Source organism: Propithecus coquereli, unplaced genomic scaffold (assembly GCF_000956105.1).
Source record: "Propithecus coquereli isolate 6110/MARCELLA unplaced genomic scaffold, Pcoq_1.0 Scaffold14, whole genome shotgun sequence".
Taxonomy (NCBI): domain Eukaryota; kingdom Metazoa; phylum Chordata; class Mammalia; order Primates; family Indriidae; genus Propithecus; species Propithecus coquereli.
Window position 1 is genome coordinate 11,850,162 of NW_012138302.1, and position 25,982 is coordinate 11,876,143.

A 25,982-nucleotide genomic window follows, 5' to 3' on the forward strand; every position below is an offset into this window, starting at 1 on the left:
CGATAAGGGACTATAGTAGGTGCTATTAAAGATGGTGCCAGTGTTGGAAATGGACACTCTGCTTTGGAGAAGAACATCCTGTTTTCTGTGTCCCAGAGAGGCAAGGCATAGTATTATGTCTCTTGAGGACTAGCTGCCCAGTTGGGGGAATGTTCATGCTTTTTCCATCAACTGCAGGGCATTTGTGGTTACTCTCTTCCTGGATCAAAGGCAAGATTTGATTGGCATCACCCACAATAATACTACAAGTTTATAGGGGAGAAAGAAAAAGGCACTGGGTTTTCTAAATGCCATCTCCATGCCTTTTCAAGAAAATAAACAGGACATGTTCAGCTCCAAGTTCTTGTCTGTTTGTAGTCATCATCCACATAATCAGAACTGGAAACCCTCCCCATGCCATAGGCAAAGAAGGAAGAAAAAGGGTTGGGACTGTTCCCAGTTTGAGGGAGGGCAAGAACTGACCAGACAGATTTTCTTCCCTAGCCATCTCTGGGGGACCTTTTTTCCCTCCTTCACCCTTTTCACATTTATTGAGTGTCCACAGTGGGTCCCAGACTCTGCTGACATTACCCAGTGCTGTGGCCTTGACTTTCTTCCAACTGAAACTTCCTGGACTGATTCTGAGTCTGTGTGTCCTCCCCTGATGGATGGTAAGCTCCCTAAGGGCAGGATCTGGGTCACCTCTGTATTCCTTGTACTTAACATATATATAGTTAAGGCTTGCTAAATATTTGTTGCATAAACAAATGAGTGAATACATGAACTTATAATATCATCCCCAAATCTCAAAGTTAGATTTCATTCTTCCCGTTGAGCAGATGAGAAAAAGAGCTTCGGAGATGTGAAATAACTGACTCCCGTAGTAAGGAGCAGTGTTAAGATCATTAACCCAGTTCTGTCTAACTCCAAAGCTCTTTTATATGTGCTTTATTGTCCGTAGAAACATGTGTTTTACAGGCCTATCATGTGAACACTATTAAAGAGAAGCTAAGGGCCTGAGAGTGTAGCACAACCGTACGGAACTTGGGATCTGTTCCCTTCCTGAGTTTATTAGCAACGCTTTGGCTCCCAGGCACCACAGAGGCTGCAGCTGAACTTTTTTACCGTGATACGTGGAGCTTTAAAAGCAGACTATTAATATCATACTGCTGGCTTCTCAGCTACTTCTGATAGCCAACTCGGTCACATTTCAAAAGGTTTAGGCAGCGGCACGAAGATGGTTCGGGCCCATGTGATATCTCTCCCAGGGCCCCAGCCCCAAAAGATCAGCTGACTGCTCTTGTCATTTCCAAGCCAGAACATTCATCCACTGCCTACCCCAGCCCCCCTCCTCCATTGCAGAGACGAGGTTTCAAAACCTAATGGCTAGTGCCTTTCCAGGGCCCCTCTGTGTTTACTTTGAGAAGGTCAGGCACAATACCGTGGTGTGTTGCTGTTCTTTCTTTTCAAAGCACTAGTATGCATTTGATAAAGTAAATTGTTGTTCTAGCAGGAAGCAGTTAGGGGTCACAAAATAAATAGCCGTAGAATTCAAATAAATCTGAAGAATAAAACCAAATAAATCCATGTGTGTATGCACAGTGATACATAAATACACTTTTTAGAAAGTGAGCATTTTTATCGCTGCCAGTCTGGAACAAAGTAATTGAAAAATTGTGGAGTTCATGGTACATTTTTTTTAGAGGCGGTCTGGGGCTTTGAGCAACATGATGTGAATTTAGTTCTTTTCGGAAAAACATGAAAATGGAATTTTATCTTTTAAGCAACCGCTTATCTTGGGATTTTTCAGCTAATGAAATTCACATTTGTATGAAACCAATTTGCAAAGTTAAATTGGGGATTTAGGCATTTGGAGGGTGGACTAAGAGGCCCTGAATGAGCTAAATACTCTCTCTGAGTCTCTGTTCTCTCACTTGAAGATGGGTGATGGTGGTGCTTAAATGATGCTTCAATGCAAAAATGGATGTAAAGCACGTAACACATTGTGAGTGCACAGTGCTGGCTGTTATCACCAGGGTGTTTTTTGTAGTCTTTTCTAGTCCTGAGATTCAAAGTCCTAGTTGTTTTACTTTGTGAGGTGGTATTAGAGCTTGGTGTTGCTCTTGGGTAGCAGGGGGAGGAAGGGAAATTCCGTCTGAGTGAGTAGCGTGAACCAGCACGGAGTCTCTGTGTGCTGTCTTCTTGGAGGGTGAGTGCAGGGAGCAGCAGAGCATGACGCCGGAGAAATGTCCAGGTCATGGGAACTCCTAAGGCTGAACTTAGAGACTTTATTGTACCCTGTGCAATGGGGAGTCTTTGAAGAGGCTTTGGCAAGGCAGTGGCATGCTGATGGGCAGGGCCCTTCCGGAAGCAAACTGGTGCATATAGGTGGGAGACCAGGGGCCGTGACACTGATTAGGAGGCTGTTGGAGTGTCCAAGCAAGAGTTATTGTGGGCCTTCACTTTTGCCTCAGTGTTCTGAGGACTTTTCCTGGCAGGTGATGGGCTCCATTTGCCATGACCTTTGAGACATGGCATCCGTGTTGGCCACTGATAACCGGCAGCAGCTGCAAGAGCTGCCTGGTGCTCCCAGCTGCCCCTGGGCTGCTGTCCAGGTCTGCAGGCAACAGGGCTGAGCTCAGCTCTGCTCAGTCTTGTTAACTCTTTGAACAGTGAAAGAAAAGGCTTGAAATGGCATTCATTGAGCAGCTACTGTGTGCCAGCTACTGTGCTAGAGGTTTTATGTGCTTTGATCTCATTTAGTCATCACCACAGCTCATTTTACCATGGGGAAAGTGAGCCTCAGGGAGATGGAGTGTGGGGACCAGAGGTCACACCACTGGGAGGTGGCGGATCTAGATTCGAATCCAGATTATCTGACTCTGAGGCTGTGCAACATAGCTTTAGGACATGCTTCTCAAAGGGGAGATGATTAAGACCTTAAAATGAATGCCTTTGGAGGCATGATGGGATATCATTAGATTTGGGGCTGTATTGGTAATTATTTGAATGAGGCTTTAATTTTTTGCAGAATGTTGCAGAACAGAGGAAGAACCCTGACTCTGGCTCTTCCACTGCCTCCCTCTTTGCTCTTGGGCAGGAGAAGAGAACAAGGGCACTCTCTCCTTAGGGGTGATGAAAGGGGAAAAGGGGATACGATGCGTGTAGTGAGAGCTCTCTATAGGCTGTAGATCGCCACAGATGAAAGGAATTAATACGACCATCAGGGTTATTTGGGGTGGTCTTTGCTGTAGGTTGCCGCTCTTTGGCTTCCTTGCATTGACAGTTTCTCTTCCCTTATCTTTTTTTCTGGTATATGCCCTGGTTCCACGTTGACCAGCGAGCCTACCCTTCCTCATCATCGAGACGAGCACCATCAAGCCTTACCACCGAGGGTTTTACTGCAATGATGAGAGCATCAAGTACCCGCTGAAAACTGGCGAGACAATAAACGACGCTGTGCTCTGCGCCGTGGGGATCGTCATTGCCATCCTCGCGGTAAGCGTCCAGACTGCCACGGCCAATCCTGTCTGACTTCCTCCTGTATGTAATATTATAGAACATCTGCACCAACAGAGACTGGTACCAAGTAGAATTTCATTTGATTAATACTATTTATTTCATGCAGCTAATACTGTCACTAAAAGCCAACATTTCCTGTGATTATATACATATATATACATATACATATACACACATATATGTTAAGTACCCTTCTCAAATATTTCACATGCATTATCCTCACAGCAATCCAATGAAGTCAAGATATTCTTATCTTCATTCTACAGATTAAGAAATGGAGATCCACAGAGTAAAAATAACTTGCCCAAGACCATGTGGTTAATAAGTTGTAGAGTTGAGATTTGGACTGGTTGTCTCTTACCCCAGAGTCAGAGCTCTGAGCCACCATGCTACAAAGCTGAGCCCGAGAGAGGGGGAAATACCTTGTCAGCTATTACAGGCATTTCTGTTTTCTCCACACCATTGCTGTGCTGCTGTAATAGTGATAACACCACTGATATTGTCTGGCATATCATTTAGTTCCCTTGGCTGTGGTGCCAAGGTAAATAGGATGTGGAATCCAGAGAAATAGGTTCTAGGCCATGGCCCTCCACTAACACGTTGTATACAACCAAGGATTACCATCTTGCTTTACAGCGTTGCAATAAGGTATAAAAGATTAGATCACAAATATTAAAATAATTTGCAACCTCTGAATCGCTGAGCAGATTACTCATATGCAGCTGTAAAGTCCAGATTTACATGTCCAGGTCTTTCCTCAAAGGGTAAGATCCTCATTGAGAATAATGCAAAAATGTGCCATGGACTTTGACAAGGACCAGAGTTACTTTGAGCAATGGTAGCCTTGTGGGAATTGGAGTATGGCCTACCTGGGCCCTATGTGAAAGGTCAGCACCCTGTTTTAGATGTGTCCACGTGAGGTAGGGGAAGGAGAGGATAATTGAAATCCATTCTTATAATTTGTGAGTTATACGTTCTCACAGCTATCTTTTCCTCACCTCCAGTATTTTCTAAGTTTGTTCTTTGTTCTCGAACCCCCACCATGTGGGTGAAAGGGATAGATATCATGCCCACCAGGGTCATAAATTCTCATCTTAGGTCCTTGAGTCACTTTTTTGTTGAGCACAGCCTGGAAACTTATCTTTGGCCTGTGGTAAAAGCCAAGAAGGAAGGTATTAATAGTTAATATCAAGGATACTTAAATATGAAATAAGTGCTATCATCCCCATTGTACAGAGAGAGAATCGGAATCTCAAAGGAGTTAAATGACATGCTCAAAGTCCACAGCTAGTAAAAATTGGGGTTCAAGCCTATGCCTGGCTTATTTCAAAGACCTCTTTCCATCTTCCAGATTGACATTTCAGGATGGCTAACCTATCCATAAGAACTGCTCAGGAGGATAGGCAGTTAGCTTATCTTGCCTACTCTGGATCAAATGTAAGCTGCTGATGTTACATGAACCACATTTCATGAAGTTTTCCTTTTGACTTGCCCACACTAGGGCTTGGTTGTAAACTTTGAGACCCCTCTTTGTTTTTTAATAACATCGTAAACCAGGCACACAATCAACAGCTTGAATTTGGGGAGGGGGAAGGGAGGCTAGTAGAAGTCTTTCCAACCTTTAAAAGAAAAACAGTCCATTTGGCAACTGTAGGAGTTTCTTCAAGGTGGACTAAGGATCTTTGTGTTCAAAAACTGAAAAATGAAAGGTCTAATTTTACTATTTGCTCCAAATTGACAGTTGTGGGATTGAGTTCTCTAGGAAGAATGGCTTTCCCTGAAAAAGGCGTTTGTCAGGAAGGCAAATAATTGCACAGTATCTTATACTAAGGTTTGAACAGGTGTTTTTGACAGTTGGAGGATCAGTGAATTGAATGCTTTGAGGGAGCCCTGTAAACCCAGGAGTGTGGTGAGATAAGAGCAGCACAGGGACGTGAATGTCACATGCTTTTCTCTCTCTCCAGGGGGTTATTCCTGGCTTGCCTGCTGGGCTGCTCCCAGCCACAGTGCTGTGGAAAGAGACAGTCTTCAGAGAGTCTCCTAGCTATGAGAACCGGGAAAATCACTGGTTTCTCTAACCCTCATTCTCCTCATCTGTAAAATGGGAATGGTGTTTGGATTCCCTCAAGGGGATTGCTGTAAGAATCAAATACGTGCAATAATTGCTGGCGATGCACTTTGTAGCAGTGGGCTAGCTGGAATGTGCAGATTCTTGTAGATGGGAGTGGTTCTGGTTTCTGACCTGACTCCAGGATGGGCAAAGAAAAATGCTCAAGTAGCTTCTTTGGGATCCATGCGTTTCTTCCCGTCCTTCCTTCTCCAAGCAAACCTCCAGGTCAGCAGCTCTTCCCCTGCTGCTTGCCAAGGCTAATCTCCTTCTCCTCGAGGGATGCCAGCATTTTAAAGAAAAATCTGCTTTGGAGAGCTTAGTTGTGTCTTGCCCCTTCCCTCATGTCATGTTGATGTTTTAATTACAATGCTTCCTGACCTCCCAGGTTCCTCGAAACAGTCACATGCTGTGGCCTTGTTTATAGGATGTCTAACAGCATTGCTTCCCCGTTCCTTACAAAGTCAGCAAAATAGGTTTTTAGATAGTGCTTTCTTATAGTCCAGAGAAACATCGGCCAAGAAATTACTGCAATAATTGTTAGCTTTTGTCAAGTGCTACTGTGTGCCAGAGAAACATGTGAACTACGTTGATGCATTACACCCTTGAAGAAACCCCGACAGCTAGGTATTCTCGTGGTTTTCAGCTGAGCATGGGGTTAAAGGCATATGCTTTGGTTCCCATCTGAACTTCTCTGCTGTGGAACATGTGACAAGTTAATTAACCTCATTGAGCCTCAGTAAATTCATCTGTTACATGGAGATAGTACGTCTACTTACTAAGGTTTTGAGAATTAAATGAGCTAATATACATAAAGTAACTCAGTGCTTGGCACCTATATTAATAGATGTTAACTATTTTTATTATAAGTGAGTAAACAGTCAAAGAGTGGTGAAGTGACTTAGCCAGAGGTTGTATCTGGTAAAAACAGAGTCAGGAAAGGAACTCCAGCCTTTGGTTACACATCTCCCACTCTCCCCTTGTATTAATAGTTACTTAGTAGAACCCACGTCTCTTGACTGTCACTCCTCTTTGCAATAGTACTTTTACCTCCTGACCCAACTGTCCTTGAACTTCAGCTGGAGGCACATGTGAAATGTGGGCTCCTAATGAAGTCTACCAGCCTGCTTACCTGCCGCAGCTACCATGAGTACTCACAGAAAAAAGGAACGGCAAAGACGTCAGAGGCAAAGGGAATCATTCGCTTTGTTATACTCAATTCTGGGAAAGCTATACAGCTTAAATGAAAAGACAACGGCAACAACAACAACACATTTCACACTTTCCCGTCCTGACTGGCTGTAAGGGCCTGGCTGGCTCCATCCAGGATCTGCTTCTGATCAGAGTGCATGAGCGACAGTCGTGGAGGGTGGAGGGGAACAGAACTGGAAATCAAATCATCCTGCTACTTGCTGTCCTGGGCCTTCTCCGGCCGAATGTCACAGGCACAGGTTTGTTTAAAAAAGCAAGAGCAGCCTTGGCTGATGCGATGCCCTGGCTGCCGTTTGCACGGCCCCCACAACAAAGGAATGGGATGGCAGTGCAGGAGATCAGTGTGGTTTAGCGATGCAAATCCTCAGAAGTTATGGAGAAAGCAGACACCTTTCCATGGCAGGAGAGATGGAAAAACCTAGTCATTTTGACCTCTTTTTCAGATGTATCTCAGATTCTGGAATTATAGCATAATAGGAATTCCTTCCAAATCCACAAAGCAATGGTTCCTATCCCTGCCTTGCAAAGGCTTAATGACTCTAGCAGCAGTGAGATTAGGAGCAAACAGTAAAATATCATCTCCTATCTCGCCTCCTCTCAGTTTTGCCTTGCACTCTACTGAGAAGAGTATTATGGGCAAAGATTTTAATAGGGAAAAAATGTTCAGTATTCTTTTTAAATAAACATGGGCTCAGTGCTTGTCTTGGTCAGACCCCGAAAGCAGTTTATATAGATTCTTAATATCTAGGAATTGACACATGGGTGGATCATGGGTGAATTCCCCTCTCCCTCTAGCCATAAAAATGCTCCTTTTTCTCCCAGTCCCTGCTGGAATCTGACTTCTGTAATAATATTCCTAACTAGAGAAAAAGCTCAGACTTTGCTGTTATCTGACTTAGGTTCATGTCCCAGCTGCTGTGCTTATTCCTTCTGTTACTCATCCCTCAACCTCGGGCAAGCCACGGAACCCCTTGGAGCTATACTTTCCTTGTCTGTACATCGGTGACAATCGCTCACCAACTCTGTAGGCTTGTTTTGGTTGTCAAATCAAGTGATACTGTGTGGGTGATCAGTGAGAATTATCCTTTTTATTTCTGTAATGTACAGTTTACAAAACGGCCTTTATGTGCACATTCTTATTTGCACCTGGCAGTAATCTGGGGAGGTTGAATGTTAGAGCTAAGTCAACTGGGACTCAAGCATATTAAGTGACTCTCCCATAACTAATTAGTGGCAGGGCAAGACTAGGGGTCCTCTGATTCCAGGGGCCCTTTAAGTCACGACCCTACTGCTGCCTTCTGCAGCCTGCCTGCCTTCCACACTGACTTATCAAGCACCTGTGGTGTGTCAGGTACCGGGGATGTGGCGGTAAACTCCAGCTTGACGAGCTGCATGTTGTCTCATGTCACTAAACTGCCAGTGGCTTCCCCCTCTCGAGCAGGCAGATGGCACCTTTAACACATACAGCCTTGTAGTGTGATTTGTGTACAGGGCTTGTCTCCCCAGCTAGATGATGGGTTCCTGGAAGACAGAGGCCAGGTCTTTTCCTCTGGCACACGGTAGGTACTAAATAAACACCAAGCGGACATCTTCTCCAGGAAGAATTCCTCGACTGCCTCCTCCCCCACCTTCCAAAGGTCCTAGAGAACCCTGGGCCCACCTCTGTCCTTGCAGTTACTGTGCTGAATTGTCGTGTCTATTTAATTGTCTGTTTCCTGGCTACCTTAGCAGCACAGGGGAGGAACTGATCTGATTCTATCTGATATTGCCAGTGTAAGGCACAGACCTTGGTGCTCACTACATGTTTGTTAAAATCATGAAGAGCCTGTAAATTGGGGGCATTAGGTCAGAAGATGTCAGAGGATCTATGGAGCAGGGAAAAGTGTCCTTTCTTCCCTAAAATCTGAAATATGCTCCATGAGGCACATGGGAACACTCTGTACCACATGCAGATTTCTTGCTGGAGAGACAAGAAGAAGCGCTTATACCTCCAAGACTTGTTTATTCAGTATCAAGCTTCAGTTTGCCCACATCTGGACTTCATTAGTTCCTCCCCATCCCCCAACTCCCTTTATCTGCGAGAGGCCTGCCAAGAAAACAAGGTTCCCCAACATTGCCTCCTCATTAAAGGTTAGTCGAATTTTCAACTCTGAAAAAAGTGAAGTCGTGCTGGCCCAGTGGTGCGTTAGTGGGAGACCCAGTCCCCTAGTTTACAATCCACTACATCTGTGCAATTACTGAGACCACCAACAGAGAGAGGCCACATTAATCCTGCAACTGTGTTGTCCTGTCCCCTGATCAGATGGCTACAGAGTTCTTCTGAGACCTTCTTATCCCTGGAGGGACGGCGGGAGGGGCATCTATTTGTGACTTAACAGACACAGGCTTTGAGATTGCACCGTCTAGGTAGGATTTCATTTGTTCCCTTTCCCCACCACCCACAAGAGCAGCAGTTCTTCTTAGTTATGCATAGCTCTAGGGATTTGTGACTATTTGAAACACATGTAAAACATGAAGGTGACAATATTCTCCGTTCCAAGTGGTAATGCTTAGGGGACTGAGAGATGCGTTCTACGTCAGTCAGTGTGTGTCGGGGATGGGGTGGAGAATTGGATAACATTTATGAGCTATTTAATGGACTGGAAACGAATGTGCCTTATCTTAATTCCTCTTCTCTACCGCATTTCACAAAGGAGGGGCCTGCAGAGGCTTTCAAGGGTGAAGTGACTAGTCTGCAGTTACTCTGCTCGGTGAGTGGGGGAGCAGGAATTAAAACCCAGGTCTGTCTGCCTTTCAAGCCCAAGTGCTTTGGCAGACATCTGTGGCAGGCCCACTCCGTGTTGGGTGCTATGCAGAGTGTGCTTTAGTTAGTTAGCTATAACAGCTTTTACTTATTGGGCTGAGAGAGCTAAATGCATGGAGGAAGATAAAACAGCTAAACCACTGGGCAGTTAGTTAACTGCCTGAGATTGACAGTGTGCATCAGTGGTTTGCATAGAAGGCGATCACCTGCTGTATTTAGGCAGATGTTTGGTGAAGCAGGCATTGTGGTAGGCACCTTGGCCTATCAGCTGCTTTGTGAACCACAGATCTTGTCCTTGGAGCTTGTGGTCTAGAGGGGATGCAAGGCAAGAACAAGGCTGACTACACTGTTAGACCCGCAGGGAGAGGAAAGAATTAGCCTAAGAATAAGAAGAGAGGCAGGGTCGTGCATGGTGGTACATGCTAGGGAGGTGAGAGCTTCAAGGACAGAACCTGTCAAAAGCTGTAGATTGAGATATAAATAACTGCTTGTGAGTTTAGAGGAAGATCACTTAAGGCTATTATCATAGGCCAAGTCTTTTTTTTTATTCAGCATGTTATGGGGGTACGGATGATTAGGTTACGTATGATGCCCTTGCCCTCCCTCCCCCCCAATCCGAGCTTCAAGTGTGTCCATTCCCCCGGAGGTACGCATCTCACTCATTGTTTGTGCATATGCCCGTCCCCTCCTCTCCCCTCCCCCCTCCCCCTGCCCAACATCTAATACATGTTATTCTTATATGTGCACTTAAATGTTGATCAGCTAATACCAGTTTGATGGTGAGTACATGTGGTGCTTGTTTTTCCATTCTTGGGATACCTCGCTTAGTAGAATGTGTTCCAGCGCTTTCCAGGAGTATATAAGAGGTGCATAGGCCAAGTCTTTCATCATCATTCACTGAGCATCTCAGTTAATTATTACAACAACCCTGCTTTTGGTACTGTCGTCATCTCCATTTTTATGGATAAGGAAACTGAGGCTTGGAGAGCTCAGTTGTCCAGGACTCATAAGTGAAAGAGCTAAAACTCTAACCTAATACCCTAGTTGGCACTTGAGCTCTGCTTTGAAGGATGGGTGGGATTTTCATCAGAGATCCCCACCTTCCAGGCAGAGGGGATTGCTTCAGCAATGGCAAAGACTCTGAAACAACAAAGGGTCTTCAGGGAATGCAGAGCAGACCTATTTGGCTGTATAAACAGAGTAAAAGGGAGTAGACAAAGTTACAGTAGGAAAAGAAAATTGTAGCAAGATTGCGACAACGCTAAGAAATTTTTACTTCAATTAATTGGGTAGAGATAGACGAGAGTATTTTAAGGTAGCTTGGTAAATTTCCTAACCAAGGTAATGAGGCCTGAATCACAGTGGTGGCCATGCAAGGGGAATAGAGAGAAAAAGATGGATGTGAGAGACCTTGCAAAGTAGGATGAACAATGGGATCAGGCACAGGAAGGGGTCTAAGATTCCACATCTCTGCAGTTATATGCCTGGTGGCACCTTGAGCAGAAATAGAGGGAAGAGAAGTGAAGTTTGGGCAGGACCTGATTAGTTTGGCATGCTAATAACATCAGTTTGATACCGTGTTGGGAGATTTAACTGAAGATTGGAATAGGGCTGATAGAGGAAAAAGGTAGGCTAGAGAGAGAGAGATGCCCTTTTGGAGGTCATCTCCAGAGAGGTAATCATAGAAGCTATTGAAGCAGCTAAGATCAGAGCAGAATGCCAGGGACACAACCCTAAGGAAGACCCACATTTATTGGGTAGAAGCCAGATATGCAACCACTGGAAGAAGAAGAAACGTGTTTAGAAACAGAAAGAAAAACATGGTGGTGCGATTTTAAGGACGCCCAGGAAATTCAGTGTCAAAAAGGAGTAAGAGTTTGGCAGTAGGCCATGCTGTAGAAAGAAGAGCTAGGAGATTCTTGCATGGACTGGCAGGGCTGGCCATCTAGGAGGCCCGTGGCTCTGAGTCCCTGACTTTTGGGAAAATAATGATGCTTCATGCTGCAGACTGTCTTCTTCATAAGCCTTGTGGGCACAGGGTGGCCACTGCTGATTTCAACCATAAATAGCTCCTGTGGCCTCTCTCTGGCTTCTTTGCTGTCCATATTCTATTTAATAGATATTAGAGTTTTGATTTATCCATAAAGCCCAGAAACTCCACTGGTGGCCTTGGACAGATCTATGTCCTCGTTACCTTTTCTATGAGGCATTGATCTCCTGCATAAGAGGCTGAAGATACCCAGGTGAGAGAAGAATCAAAGGTTAACTTTCTAATCAATTATCTCTAGTCACTAAAGATGCCGTACTTTTTTGCAGTAGCTGGAGCATTCAGCTCCAGAGAAAATACAGCCATGCTTCTGTCTCCATCCTTAGAAACAGGACCCAGGTACATTACATTTTTCCTTTCCCTTGGGACTGAGACATAAACTGAGAAAAATGATTCTCCCTTCGTGATTCTCCATCATCAAATGTTTGTTGAATGAATCTCTTCCGGGCAGAAAGAAGTTCACCAACCCACATAACTGAGATGTGAAAGAACAACTTGGCCCTCTGTGGCTAGCAAGGACTTAGATGGGCAAGGACTTACAAGATCACAGGACCTTACTGGGTATTCTCTGTACATCTGTCTTGCTGGAGACATAGATACTGCAGCCTGCTGGGACTTCTAAGAAAAAGCTAGTTTGATGCCATCGGGAAGAGCATAGGAATTAGGATGAGGAGGTCCAGGCTTCAGTGATGATCTTGTCACTGCCTCATTTTTGATCAAGGGTGATTCACTGGCCTCTCTGGCCTTCACCATACTCATTTATAAAGTGTTGGTGACAATTTGGGAATTCATAGTGTGTTGTGAGAGGCTCACAGCGCAGTGGGTATGAAAGTGCTTTGTAAGCTGTCAAGTGCTGTGCTGATATTACTGTTAAAGCAGATCGAATATAGGAAGTTTGCCCTTCAGACTTAGCAGGGGAAGAAGGTGAGTTCTCAGTCTCTAAAAGAAGGATTATTGAGAAACTATGTGCAAAAATATTACTTTTCTTGGGATAATTTATAAATAATAGAGTGGAATGTTAAAAATAACACAGAACAGTACAGCAGGGCTGTCCTTTCTGCATTGGGTTTAGACTTCCCTTCCGTTTCAGTCCCCTGAAAAAGACATCCTAGATAAAGTGGTCAAAAACCAACATCATCCGTCCACACGTTTTCTGGGTCTCCCTTGGAGGGGGTGGCACTTTCCAGACTCTTCCATTTGAAATGTTCTCTTCTAAGGCCCTCTTGGAAATTATTTTGGAAGAGATATTCTCTACAAAGTATGTGTTAGTTTTTTGTTTTTGTTTTCCCCCTTCTCCTATGGAAAGAGGAAAGAATTTAACTTTTGCAGGGCTCTCCTGGTGGGTGCAAGGCATTTGGCGTGTCGCTTTATTGAGTTCCCTGGCAATCCTGCTAGGTAGATATTATTAACCGTGTTTTATAGGTGAGTACATCTAAGCCCAGAAAGGTGGTGGCGTCACTTGCCTAAGGTAATAGACAGGATTCAGACGGTGCTTCTTTCACCACCCCTGCTCTGTCCTTCCCAAAAGTCCATCCTAATGTTTTTTCATCTTTTCTCTCCAGAACAGTTTAATATTTACGGAAATATGTGGACAGTTGAGCTCTTTTTCACCAGAAAGACAAGAAGAGGAGCTTTCTTGCAGTTGGCGACAACCTCCCTCCAAACTGCAGCCATTCGCGGGCAAGGACTGGTCCCTTTCTGTCCCCTTGTAGCTTAATTGCAATGCTTTCCCATTTTATTAGTTTCCAGATTCTGTGCCAAGTGCTTTAAAAGGCAGGTAGGGGAGAATTCTCCCCTGCTTGCCTGGCAGCTTGCCATCGCCCCCAGAATCTATTGCTCGCTGCTGTAGAAAGGGATCAACATCGAAGGCATTTTCTCAGCAGCGAAACTTACATATCAGAACGTTGCTGACTGAGGCAGAAATGAGGGCTCCAGGGGTGGGAGTCTGGGGCTGGGGACAGAGCCTTTGTAGGGGGAGGGGGAGGGAAGAGCTTATTTTATTACCCAGGAATAAAAACATTGTGAGTAATGAATAAAGTCCGAAAGCAGTAAATCTGGGACTCCAGCGTTAGGTGTGTAACGTGTCGGAGAACAATTTAAGCCTTCGTCTCTTCTGTGGAGGTGAGGTATTCCGGCTGCCTTTCACAGCCCGAGTTTCATTAAATGGCCTTTTAAGGGTTAGGATTACAAGAAGCCAAGTCCGGCTGGTTCATAATGATGATTTATGGCTGTGTTGTCGACTCCTCAACCCTTCTGTACAAAGGGATAGAGAAAATACATAATTTGTTGCTCATTAACTCCAAAATCTGTCAGGGCTGCCCCAGAAGCCATGTGGTCCTGGAGTCATGTGTCTGCTAAATGGCTTCAGCCTGGCCCTCTCCTTAAAAATCTGCAGTTGCGACTCTACAGTGGAAACATAGAAATAATAAAATTATCCCAGTGCAGTCTGCTGTGGGTCTTTGAACGTGAGAGTCAGAATACCTGGGCTTTATTCTTAATTAACTCTGTCACTTAACTAGCATCAGATCCTTCAGGTAAGTCACCACTTCCCAGAGCCTTAGTATTTCCATCTGTAGAATGGACATATCTTCTTCATAGAGAAGATTAAATGAAACTAAAGTGCAAAAGACATGTGAGTGACGGCTGCCATTATTCGCATTATTAGGAATTTGAGGTACCATAAAATAGTCTCCTTACCTCTTTGTCTTCCCATGAGAGGAAGAAGCATTTTAATTTGCAATTTATTCTCTTAAGACCATGGCGCTGAAAATGGAAATTTTAGAATGATGAGATGTTAGAGGTGAAGAGTCCTTGAATTGTGATCGACCCCCTTCTCGCCAAAGTGACAGAAGCAAAGAGGTGACTCATCTGAGATTAATCAGTAAATTCATGCAAGAGATGCAGATTTCCAGTGGAATCGCAGGCCTTCTTTATCTTAGCATCAAACAGGAAATCATGCTGACTGATGCTCAAGCTGAGCCTGTTTCTTAATCTGTGGTTCAGGGAACTGGGGAGCAACCCAAGGGCACGGATTTTGCCTGGGGCTTTGATTCTGCTCCTTGCAGGTGATATCATCTTCCAGGGAGTAACTTTCCTCTGTTCTTTCTTGCTTATTACCTTTGCCTGGTTGGCAGGCTGGTGGTGGAGGTAGCACAGGAGAATTGAGAATAAATGTCATTGCAATTATGAAGTAATAAATCATGGAGTCTAATGCCTTCATTCTGCAAGTGGAAAACCAACTTATTCCACATTCACTCGGTGAGTAGGGATTTGAACCCTGGCCATTTGACTCCTGGTTCAGTGTTCTTCCCCTTGTATATAAAGTCACATGAGTATGATTTATAAATAAAGAAGAATAAGAAAGTGTAAAAGAACATGGTTGTGGTAATAAACATCTGGAACTTGTTTGCCTGAAAGGTTACATAGGGTAAAAGTATAAACAGGTTCAAGAGGGGAATTAGATCATGAATGCAGGAAAGAATGCTGGGCAGAGAGTCAGTACACCTGGGTCTAATCTTTAGATGTGAGTTAATTTGGACCTAAGTTGCTTCCATGTATAATGGCCCCTTTCATTAATGACTTGCCATGCTTCTCGGGTTTTAATCTCTACAACGTGTTATCAAAGAGCTCTTGGTAATGTTTAGGGGATATTTCCAATTTTGCAATAGTCTGAGGACTACTGTCCTGCTCCCTTTCATTCATTTGTTCCTTTAGCCAATAGTTTCTGAGCACCTATGCAAGGCACATATTAGTTCTGTTCTCCCAGGGACTGGCTAAGCCAGGATGCTGGCCAGACTGGCCTTTGACCACATCCCTGTGATATAGCCTCATACTCAATGTGGTCTGGGAAAACAAAGTGTAGCACTTACAAATATAAAGCATTTGTAACCAGAGTCCCAGTGTAAACGTTGGCAATGGTAGTAGTGGTCTCACTCCTGTACCTGCTTGTCCCCGCTGTTTCCATCCTACATGGCTGTCCTTCCCCAGACTTTAGAGCCCTCAAGGACCTTGATCAGGCCCCGTGCCTCCATGCCTTACCCCACTGGAAAAGAGTAATGGGAGCCTTTGCAAAGGAGTGTCTGGATATGTCTGTCTATTGCTTCCCTTGTGGTCGTGAACATGCTCTCTGCTCTCTGAAAGGGCAAGCGTGGCTCCGCGTCCTGCCCCATGAGGAAGTGTGAAAGGGACTTTTGTGGTGAGTGATGAGTTGACCATCACTGCCCTTGGGCTGCGATTGCAACCAGGAAGTGGCCGGGGCTGTGCTGTGGAGTTTAGACAAGGGCAGCAGGCTGTGGCTGGACATGACCAAGGTGGACTCGATCCTCTGCTGCAGACACATGTCGTAGGCGTTGACCTTGCAGAGCACCAGCGGGCCCCCGTTCTTAACATAAAGCCAGGCAGTTGTGGGCAACGTACTTCCTCTCTGAGGCTCAATGTATCCATCTCTTGGTTGTCGTGAGGATTTCATGAAATGAAGAACATAAAAGAATGCCTGGTATACAGTAGGTAATCAGTAATTGGTAGCTTTTTAAAATTTTTTGTAGTGATAAATCTCCCCTAAGCATCAAGTAGTAGACACGGTATGAAAATCAAGACTCACTCACTGTCCTTTAGGATCTACGAAGACAACACAGGCTGACTTGAGGGAACTCACAACACTGAAGGGTGTCATATGAAAAGTTTCTTAGTTTTTAGACTGGTGTTCTACTCATACCATACTTCTAAAAAGTAAAATAAAAGCATCACTTCTATGACCCAGGTCATTTCCCGTTCGGGTTATCACATTTAAACTAACAACTCTGCCAAGGCGAGCGGCCTCCTTTCATGGAGAGGGAGGTTAAAGCTTGGAGAGGTTAGGTTATTGCTGAAGGACGCGGGCGAGGTGTCTGGCAGGGCCTGGGCTCTCCAGGACTCGGCCGTTCTGTGTTCACCCCTTCACACAGAAGCCCCCACCACGACGTGATGTGGGCACGATGGGTGAGGCACTTAGTAGAGTCAGATCATTGTTGGGGATTCTTTACCCCGAATCCCAGAATCCAAGATTTGCTCAGACCCGTCCAACTCCCTGACATCCTGGCCACCCTTGACCATGTTCACGATTCTTCATCTGACATTTTTTTCTACAGTTAAGTCCTTATTTGTTACTCTCTTAAAAAAAAAATCTACATATAAATATATTTGATTGTATATTTTTCCTGTTACAAAGGTTTTATGAGGCTATCTAGGGCTTTAAAAAATAAAGCAATCATTTTAGAACTTTTGATCTTTCCCCTTTTGCCTATTTGTGTCTGTGCACTTTTGAATAGAAATTGGGATTTTACAGATTATAACCTGAAGTTAAATACTGAATATTCTCCTATGTCATTAGGTATCCTTTACAGCATCCATTTTGATGATGAGTCTTTATACTGCCTGATATCTCCTCTCGGATTTCTTTCAGATCATCACGGGGGAATTCTACCGGATCTATTACCTGAAGGAGAAGTCCCGGTCAACGATCCAGAATCCCTACGTGGCAGCCCTCTATAAGCAGGTGGGCTGCTTCCTCTTCGGCTGCGCCATCAGCCAGTCTTTCACGGACATTGCCAAAGTGTCCATAGGGCGCCTGCGTCCTCACTTCTTGAGTGTCTGCAACCCCGATTTCAGCCAAATCAACTGCTCCGAGGGCTACATTCAGAACTACAGGTGCAGAGGCGATGACAGCAAAGTCCAGGAAGCCAGGTGAGACACACCTCCCTGAGGCCAAATCGGGCACCCCTTTGATGCAGTATAGTTCAGGCAGCACTTACTAGCAGGGCTCTGGTTCAGGTGGGTGAATAAGGCATAGTCCCTACTCTCGAGGAACTCACAGTCAAATGATTGAGACAGATATGTAAATAAATAATTATGATATAGCATTGGTAGGACCATTCATTCATTCATTCTTTTGTTTATTCATGAATTCATGGGTGCCTGCTATGTTCCAGGAATGTGTCCAAAGCATTACCACGGATGCAAAAATGAACAACACACAGTGCCTGCTCTCAGGGTTACAGTCTAGGGAGGGAAGACAGACGGACAAGTGTGTATCAGGGATGTGAATATGGCCCTTTCATGGCCCTCTCTTGCTCTTGCAGGAAGTCCTTCTTCTCTGGCCATGCCTCCTTCTCCATGTACACTATGCTGTATTTGGTGGTAAGTACCTTGCCTCTGATTCGAATGGGGTCCACCCCAGCTTAAACTTCTGATCTCATGGCTGTCAGACTGGTTAGGGACAGATTTCACTGTGAAATCCTTGAAAAAGTTAGCTAGAAAAGTTAGGTTTCATTCTGAGCTCTGCCACTGCCTTAGCAGAGGTTGTTTTACTTTACAGGAATTTTCCCCTTTTTCAAATAAAAATAGCATTTGCCATGGCTGCTTGATAAGGATTGTGCCCCCTTTTTGAAATTATAAAGTGAGAAAGACACTTATATAACATTTGATGGTACAAGCACTGTTTTCTGAAAACCCATGAACTCACTTGATTCTTAGAGTGAACTTATAAGTAATAATATCTCTATTATGGGAAAGGATTACTAGGCACGGCTCAGAGAATGCCAGCGAACTGCCAAAATTTCCATGTACACCAGAACTGTTACTCGAGTCCAAGCCTTCCGATGGAATGTTTCGCAGTGTTCACCGTGTCAGTCTTCCTTCATACTCTCCTGATGAAAGGACTTTAGGAATTATCACTGCCTGACTACTTAGAGTGATTTTGAGTTTTGCAAAATTCTTCTGCATTCATGAGGACATGTGACCTCATGACAACACTGCGAAGTATGAAATCCACGTCCTCGTGTCCCCATTTCTCGGATCCAGAGACCAAGGCCCAGCCAGGTTAAGCGACATGTTTCTTGTCCTTCACCTAGTGGTGGAACCGTGGTGTGATTGCCATGTTGCCCATCCCACGGCTGAGTCTGCTCTGATTCCCTGGAGATGCTTGGATAGTGGGGTGAAGGGCCCGCTCCCTTCCAGCTGCCATGCAGACAGTGGGCTGGTCTGTTTTTCTTTGTCAGTTAAATACGGGCTTCCCTGCCTTTCCTCTCCCCTTGAATGAGGTCGGTGTGCCAAGGCACTTCCTGCTTTCGGCTGCTTTGATGGAGTTCAGAGTGAGAAGGTGCCGAGAGGTCAGACATAGCTCAGAGGAGCATAAGCTGTTTGGAAAAAGAACATTTTGATTTCAACATATTTAAAAAAACATAATTAGGAATTGGAAAAAAACAACAGAGAGGTTGTTTTGTTTTGGTTTTTTCCTAATCTTTTCCAAATTTGGAGGCCTCTGGGCTTCCCGTTGCCTAGGATGCAGAGCTGAAAGGTGGGCCCCTGCCTATGAAAACACTAAACATGGACTTTATTTATTCATAAACAGCACTTCCCTTTGTTCTTCATTTTTTTTTTTTTTTGTGGTAATTTTTGTTTTGGTCTTAGAAAGAATAATTTAGCAAAGATATTTAGGTTCCTGCTCCATGTGTATATTTTACCCAGGGCTGGAAGTAATTTTAAAAATGTAATTTCAGTGTTCTGTAAAGGTGCTTTGAGAAGTTGGGTATGTGTTCATTCCTTTCTTGTCCCTTCATTTTATTCCGAGAGAAAAATACTGGATTATTTTAACTCCAACACCGTGCACTGTGTCCTTTACAGACGCCCAAAAGGTGAGGATGTTAGCGAGGTTTGGGTGCCTTCTGTGTGCCAGGCACCGTATCTGGATTACGCGACATTTGCCTCTCGGTAACCTGATGAGATGTGTTTTGATTATCTTATTTTCAAATGCAAACAAACAAACCTGTATCTAAAAGTGAAGTCACAAAAGTTCTACAGTCAGTCAGAGGTGGAAAAGGTATTTGAAGGCTGGTCTTTATGATTGGAACATCATTATATGTTGTCTTCATTGTGCTGTACCACAAAAAGAATGAAAACAAAAACAAACCTCTTCAAGATAAACTTAAAGAATATAACCTCTTGGCCCTAATTTCAATGTCACTTGGAGGGGGCCTGCCTTTCTCCTTCTGCTTTAATGGTTCAGATGTCCCCTGCCCCCTCCAACCACACCGTCACCTCTCTACCAGCTGTGGTTACAGCCAGAAACCTTTGTGGGGATGAGTAGATTTTGACTGAAGGTTTGTTTGCATCTCTCTGAGGGAGGGAAAAATTGTAGTGCCTTCATGTTGCTGAAAGGAAGGAAGGGAAGAAGTGAGGGAGGAAAAAAGGGAGAGAGGAAAGGAAAGGAGAGGGAGAAAAAGAAGAGCCTTCTTGATCCTTCATCTCCTAAGCATATTACTACACCCCATGCTGCCACCCTGTCACACACATACCCACACCTTTGGAACTCTAACACACACACACACATTCAACATTCACAACTCGCAGACACCCACATGTGTATACACACAACATATGTATACACACACACACACACACACACACACACGGCTCTATTTTTAGCTCTAAGGTTATCTTGCCCTAAAACAACCTCTGAAAATAAGAGCTAAAAAATGCAAACGATGTTCTTTGCCAGGGCTTGTTTTTATGTGATATTACAGTGAAATCCCAGCCCTTGTAATGTCCAATTTGCAAAACTTTCTAAAGGAAGTTAGAAGAACACCCTTGCTCCTGCCAGAGGAGGTGGGAAATCCTGCAGCCTGTCCAAGAAGCCCTTCGACCCTCCCCCAGTGCTTTCATGTTGGGCTTCAGGAAGTGCTGGAGTTGGGCACATAGTTTGTGCCCACCCCCCGACCCCCACACCCTGAGCTTTTGTTCACGCAGCCCGTGATTCACGGCTTCCCCAGAGTGCTGGGGAGAATCACATTGGAGCCAGCTGGGCATAGCATTGCCCCCTCTTGCCTTTAGAATCAGACTGATAAGGAATCAAATCTGGCCATGTCCATTACTGGCTATGGAACCATGAGTGGGTCACTTAGCTTTAGAGCCTCAGTTTACTCATCTGTAAAGTGGAGATGAGCATGTCTATTTGGCAGAGTTGTTGCCACTTTTCCTCTCTGGACCCCATTTTCCCCATGTGTCAAATGAAAGAGTGGGATTAGATGGTGTCTGTTTATCTCTCAATCTCTATAGCTCTATTTGAAAGGAGTTTGAACTTCTCTAAGTGCTGAAAAGAAAGAGAAGAAACCATCAGAGACAAACTTATGCCACATTACCCTCAAGTTCAAAGAGAGCGCAGACCCTAAGCACCAGCCATCTGCACTCCAGGACTTCCAGCGGCAGCCACTTCTAGGGCCTTCACGGCTTTGAAGGGCACTCCATATGAGGATTCATTCACAAAATGAATGAAAAACCCTGCCCCAAACACCAAATTATCTCTGGGCACAGAAGCTTAAGGATAAGGGTTAAAACCCGTAAAAAATAAAGCAAAATCCAAAAAAAAAAAAACAACAACAAAAACCCGACAGCATATATAAGCATAAACTGTGCTTTCTACCTGTTCTCAATCCCAGAAGACCACATCTGGATTGGCCCTCCACCTCTCTGGTCAGGGATTGAGGATGATGTGGTTGTCTGGATAAAAGGCCGACACCAGGACAGGTGCCAATTCATGTAGCACATCTGGTGTCTCCTCTGTTGTGCCAGGTGCTCTGCTATCTTCTGGGGATACTGAGATCAATCAGATGTGGGCCCTGCCCTCAAAGAACTCACCTGTGCCTTCAGCGTTCCGCCAGTATTCAGCAAATGTTTAGTGAATGACTCTTATGCACCAAGATAAGGGGCGGGGGATGTGGAGATTAGTAAGGCGTGGTCACAGCCCTTGGGGGATTACGTCTAGAGCAGCAGCAGAGGATGATAATAGTCTGGTCCATGGTGCAGTGGGGGAAGGGGATGTATAGGTTATCACAGATACTCAGAATTGTAGCCCCCAAGCTAACCTGGAGGGGAAGGTGGCAGAAGCCAGGGAAGGCTCCCAGTAAAGTCACATGAGGATGGAGGAGATGTGTGCAGGTGAACGGGAGGGTGGTGACCTGGAGAAGAGCAGGCATTCAGTTCAGTACCGCTTGCGTGGCTGGTGGGAAGTGGGGAGCAGAGGGCACCCTTGAAAGTGGAAAAGACCTTTGCTATCAAGAGCCCCAGCTCCTCACTTTGCAACTCAGATTAGGCAGCAGCTAATTTGTGTCAAGGCCTTTCCTTGGCTGCTGTGTCCCCGGGAATCTGCACCTTGCCCCCTCACCTTCTTCAGGCCACTCTTCCGAGCAGTCTTCCCTGACCGCGCTGTTTAAAATGACAGCGCCCTCCTCTGATACTATACCCCCACCCCCTTTGCAGCCTCACTTTGCCCCCCAATTTCTCACCGTCTGACATACTATATATTGATTTGCTTGTTCGTTTATTTCCCTCAACTAAATTGTAAATTCCATGGGGGGAGGGATTTTTTTTCTTTTGATTCACTACTTACTGTATCCCACTTCCCAAAACAATGCCTGACGCTTAGTAAGTGTGCAGTGAATATTTGATGAATGAATGAAACTCTGACGTTCCCAGGCCATGCTCTTTTCCATTCCAATTGGAATTATTTTTGTCTCGTCATCACTGACTTGATAGATTGCTAAGGGTCTGTGTGGTGGAGGGAAGATCTTTGCTGTCTTTTTCTGACCTTTTTACCTATTGACTCTTTGCTGTCCTGTGAGAACTGTTTATATGTCAGAGGGTTTGCTGGGTGCCAAGGAAACAGGGAAGTGGCTGTACTCTGACAGCCGTGTTCTCCGGGCTGTGCTTGTTTGTCACTGAGGTTTCGTTGCGCATGTTTGGCGTCCCAGAGCCTGGGGTCTGGTATACCCGCAAGGCACACCCACAGATCGTTGGTTGAAACCCCTCGCAGGAACAAGACTGTTGTTTCCAAAGGGAATAAACTACTGTATCAAATGTTTTTCCCCTCTCCTCCCTACCTCATTCACTCGCCCACCCATTTCTGAGAACCTGTTTTGTGGCAGACCTTGTGTGAACACCTGGGGACCACAAAAGAGCTCATAATTTTGTGTGGAAAGCCAGAAAAGTAAACAGTTGCAAAAAGAGTTGGATACATTCTCTGCTTAGAGATGGGCTGAGGGGATGGAGCACAGAGAAAGTGGCTGTCACCTTTACTGTGAGACGTACTGAGTCAGTTCAGAGTCCCCTCCACTCAAGATCCGGTCGGAGATTCTGCTACTCTTACAAAAGCTGCACACCTGCGTTTCAGACGTGGGCGTTTATAAAAGCGTGTGACAGGTGAATTAGAAGAGCCTGAAGTTCCAAGTGTCCCCTAGAGGTTGTCCTTTAGGGTAGTGTCCTCAACTTGCTTCTCTTCTCCAAAGGCAGAGGTCCAGTACCAAAGACCAAGACTGAATGCAAAGCAATAATCCCCCAAGGAAACCGGGTGGTTCTGTGGTTTGAGTGTGGACTCAGAGGCAGACTTACTGTGTGTAAACCATGGCTCTCTGTTACCTCGAGCAAGTGGCATGGCCTTTTTTAGCCACGGTTTTGTCCAGCTCTGCTCACCCTTTTCTTCACTGTAGAGTGGGCACAATGGTGTCCACCTCACAGGATTATTGTGACAATGACAGGTAATGTCGTCTAAAGCACCTAGCACAGTGTCTAGAACAGTGGCAGTTTTCTTTCCTCCCTCATAGTGACAGAAGACAAGATTTGATTCAATTTTCTTCTAAAAAAAGGAGGAGAAAAGTCAATCAAAAATTCTTTTTGTCCTGAAAATTGTTCAACGACTTTCCGGAGAGAGGTTCTGGGTCTACACCGTGTCTGCAAGCCACCAGGCAGGTGGACCGGACCCCAGTGGGAGCCGCGGAGCAGATTAGAGGAGGGAGAAAGTTTGTCTGTGGGTGTCAGGAGTCTGGACGGGCTTCCAGGAAAAGGACAGGCAGGGACATGAGGAAGGACAAAAGCCTCCTTTTCACTCTTAGCAGGGCTGTCCCGAGAGCAATGGAAATGAAGTGAGAGGACAGTGCAGACCTGTTCCACCAGTATGCAAATCCTGTAATCAGACACAAATGACTCAGCAAGAACACGCGTGTGACTCACACACACATCTGACCCTGCTGGCCCAGACCAGAGACACGGGCTCACGTTCAGTCGGACCTTTCTAAGGAGGATTTGTTGGAATTCCACAGGACCCTAGTTATGAAGCTAGGATCAGGAAGGAGAAGAGAACTCCACTTAGGGAGTGAGTTCCACATGCCAGGGGCTTTCGCGTACATCGTTTGGGGGAGGGGACACAGACATGACTGTTCTGTTGTCAGCTTTATCATATCCATAATCAGCAGTTTTATTTTAGCAATTGCAAGCAAAATCTTAGTACAAGGAAAGGACTTTAAGATTATATTCTTTTTTAGTGAAGGAGCTTATTCATATCTGTGTCTTTCGTAGAGTCTTGAGGATAATAGATGTATTTTTAAAAAAAATCTCTTTATGTTATATACGAGAAAACAGAAATTCGGAGAAGCAGAGTGACTTGTCTGGGGCCGTATAGCTGGTATGTAGCAGAGAAAAGATTCCAACCTAGTTGCTCTGACTGCAGATCAGATACTTTCTGCAGTGTCACAGTGATGGTTGGGAAGTGGGTTCCCAGGGCGGATTCTCAGCCTAGAGACCTTCACTCAGATGGGGAAGTGAACACAGATTAGGCAGGATGCCAGTAGCAGCCTGTGTGAGGTCAAGGTGATTTTGGCTTTCTGATTTTGTCCCACTCTGCTCACCCTTTTCCTAAGCACTTTTTTCAGGGTGCCTAGGACTTTGCTGAAGCCCCTGCAGGCGTTCTAATGCTGGGAAAGTTGCCTTGGTCCAGGCTAGGGGCATGGCACCATCTGGTCAAGAGGGTTTGACTTTCTCTCTTGTGCCTGCTCCTGTAGAGTGGAAATGAATGGAACCTCCAGAGTTACTTATTGTCCCTAGGACCCAGAACGTACTTAGTGATCCTAGTGAGGCCCAAATCTCTGGCCTGGAACAGCTCATGTGAATTGGGCTCTGAACTGGCAAAAGTTACTCCATTTGGCAGTGAGATTGGTGTGGGCTGGAGCAGGTTACGAGATCCTTTGATCAACCTCAAAGCCTGTTGCCACCAGCTTACATCTCATATCAGACGTAGCCACTGGGCAGAGGTCATTGTGCAAACTCATTCTTTAGCAACTTACTTGGTTTGGTGATATGGCCACTGTTATTGAGTAAATCTCATTTACCAAGGCTAAAGGATAACCTAGATTTCTAAAGAGTGTCTTGAGTGCTCGTCCTATGGCAGACAGGGTCTTCCCATGTTGCCTCCTTTGGTCCTGGCAACCCTGAGAAGGAGATACTATTCTGTCTATTTCACAGATAAGGAGACTGAGGCTTAGAGATGTTAAGTAACCACACGACTACTGAGTGGCAGAGCCAGGACTGGAATCAGGGCTGTCTCACCCCCAAATGCACTTTCCTATTATACTGCTTTCCCCTAAATCCCCAGCTGTAGACACCAGTCCTGACCTGGAGGTGTTCCTCCTCAAACATGTTAATTACTGATGGGTATCTGGGAGTAAGCTCCCATCTGCCCACTGCAATTCTGTGTCTGACCACTTCCCAAAGGAATTCTTTTCCCAGGGCCGCCTGCTCCTTTCTCATTCATAAGCACTCCCTTCCTCCCTTCCTGGAGCTATTCTGATGACTGGTCTCTTCCTCTCTCCTCAAGTTCCTCTCCTGTATTTATTTTTTTCTTTCATTAAGCTCCAGCCTTAAGTTTCTGAGTCAGTGAAGGGGAGATGTGGACCTTGTCCGGTTGGGAAACCCACCCTTCCTCTGCCCCACCCTGGTTTCCAAGGCCTGTGACCTGAAGTCTGCATGCAGGGGGCAGGGCAAGGGTTTGGAGGATTTGTAACAAGCATTTTCTAAGAAGTTGCAGATTTTTCAGCGGGGGAAATAAGAAAATCTTGAGGCTACTATGTCTAAATTATGAAAAGTGGTTAAAAAATAAAATCACCTATTTATTGAGTAGAATGTCATGCTATCCTCTTCATCTATGTTTATCAACCAAGCCATCCCACACCCAGCCTGGAAGATAGTAGTTGTTACATTTATTTTGTATGTGAGAAACTGAGGCACCGTGATGTTTTTGTGATTAAAACCTGTGCTCCTTCTGTTACCCGCCCCACCTCTGTCCACTGCCAAGAATAGCTGGAGGAAGGCCAGACCATAGTGGTCACACTGCAAATGGATGAGTCCACGTCCTTGAATTTGCCATTGTCCTAAAGCCTTGTGTTGAGTTGGAGCTAGACCAACATCATCTCCATCTCCACTCCCAAAAGGAAGGGACTTTTTGATCCATGATT

The 25,982-nt window shown here is 45.1% G+C and overlaps 1 protein-coding gene across 1 annotated transcript in view; it reads left to right on the forward strand.

Moving 5' to 3' along the window:
* The window catches only part of PPAP2B (phosphatidic acid phosphatase type 2B), an 84,052-nt gene that overhangs the window by 42,369 nt on the left and 15,701 nt on the right, over positions 1-25,982 (forward strand). The window contains exons 2-4 of the mRNA XM_012639432.1: positions 3,320-3,477; positions 17,111-17,391; positions 17,787-17,844. Coding sequence (XP_012494886.1) covers positions 3,320-3,477; positions 17,111-17,391; positions 17,787-17,844 — 497 coding nt within the window. The remainder of the gene's footprint in view (positions 1-3,319; positions 3,478-17,110; positions 17,392-17,786; positions 17,845-25,982) is intronic.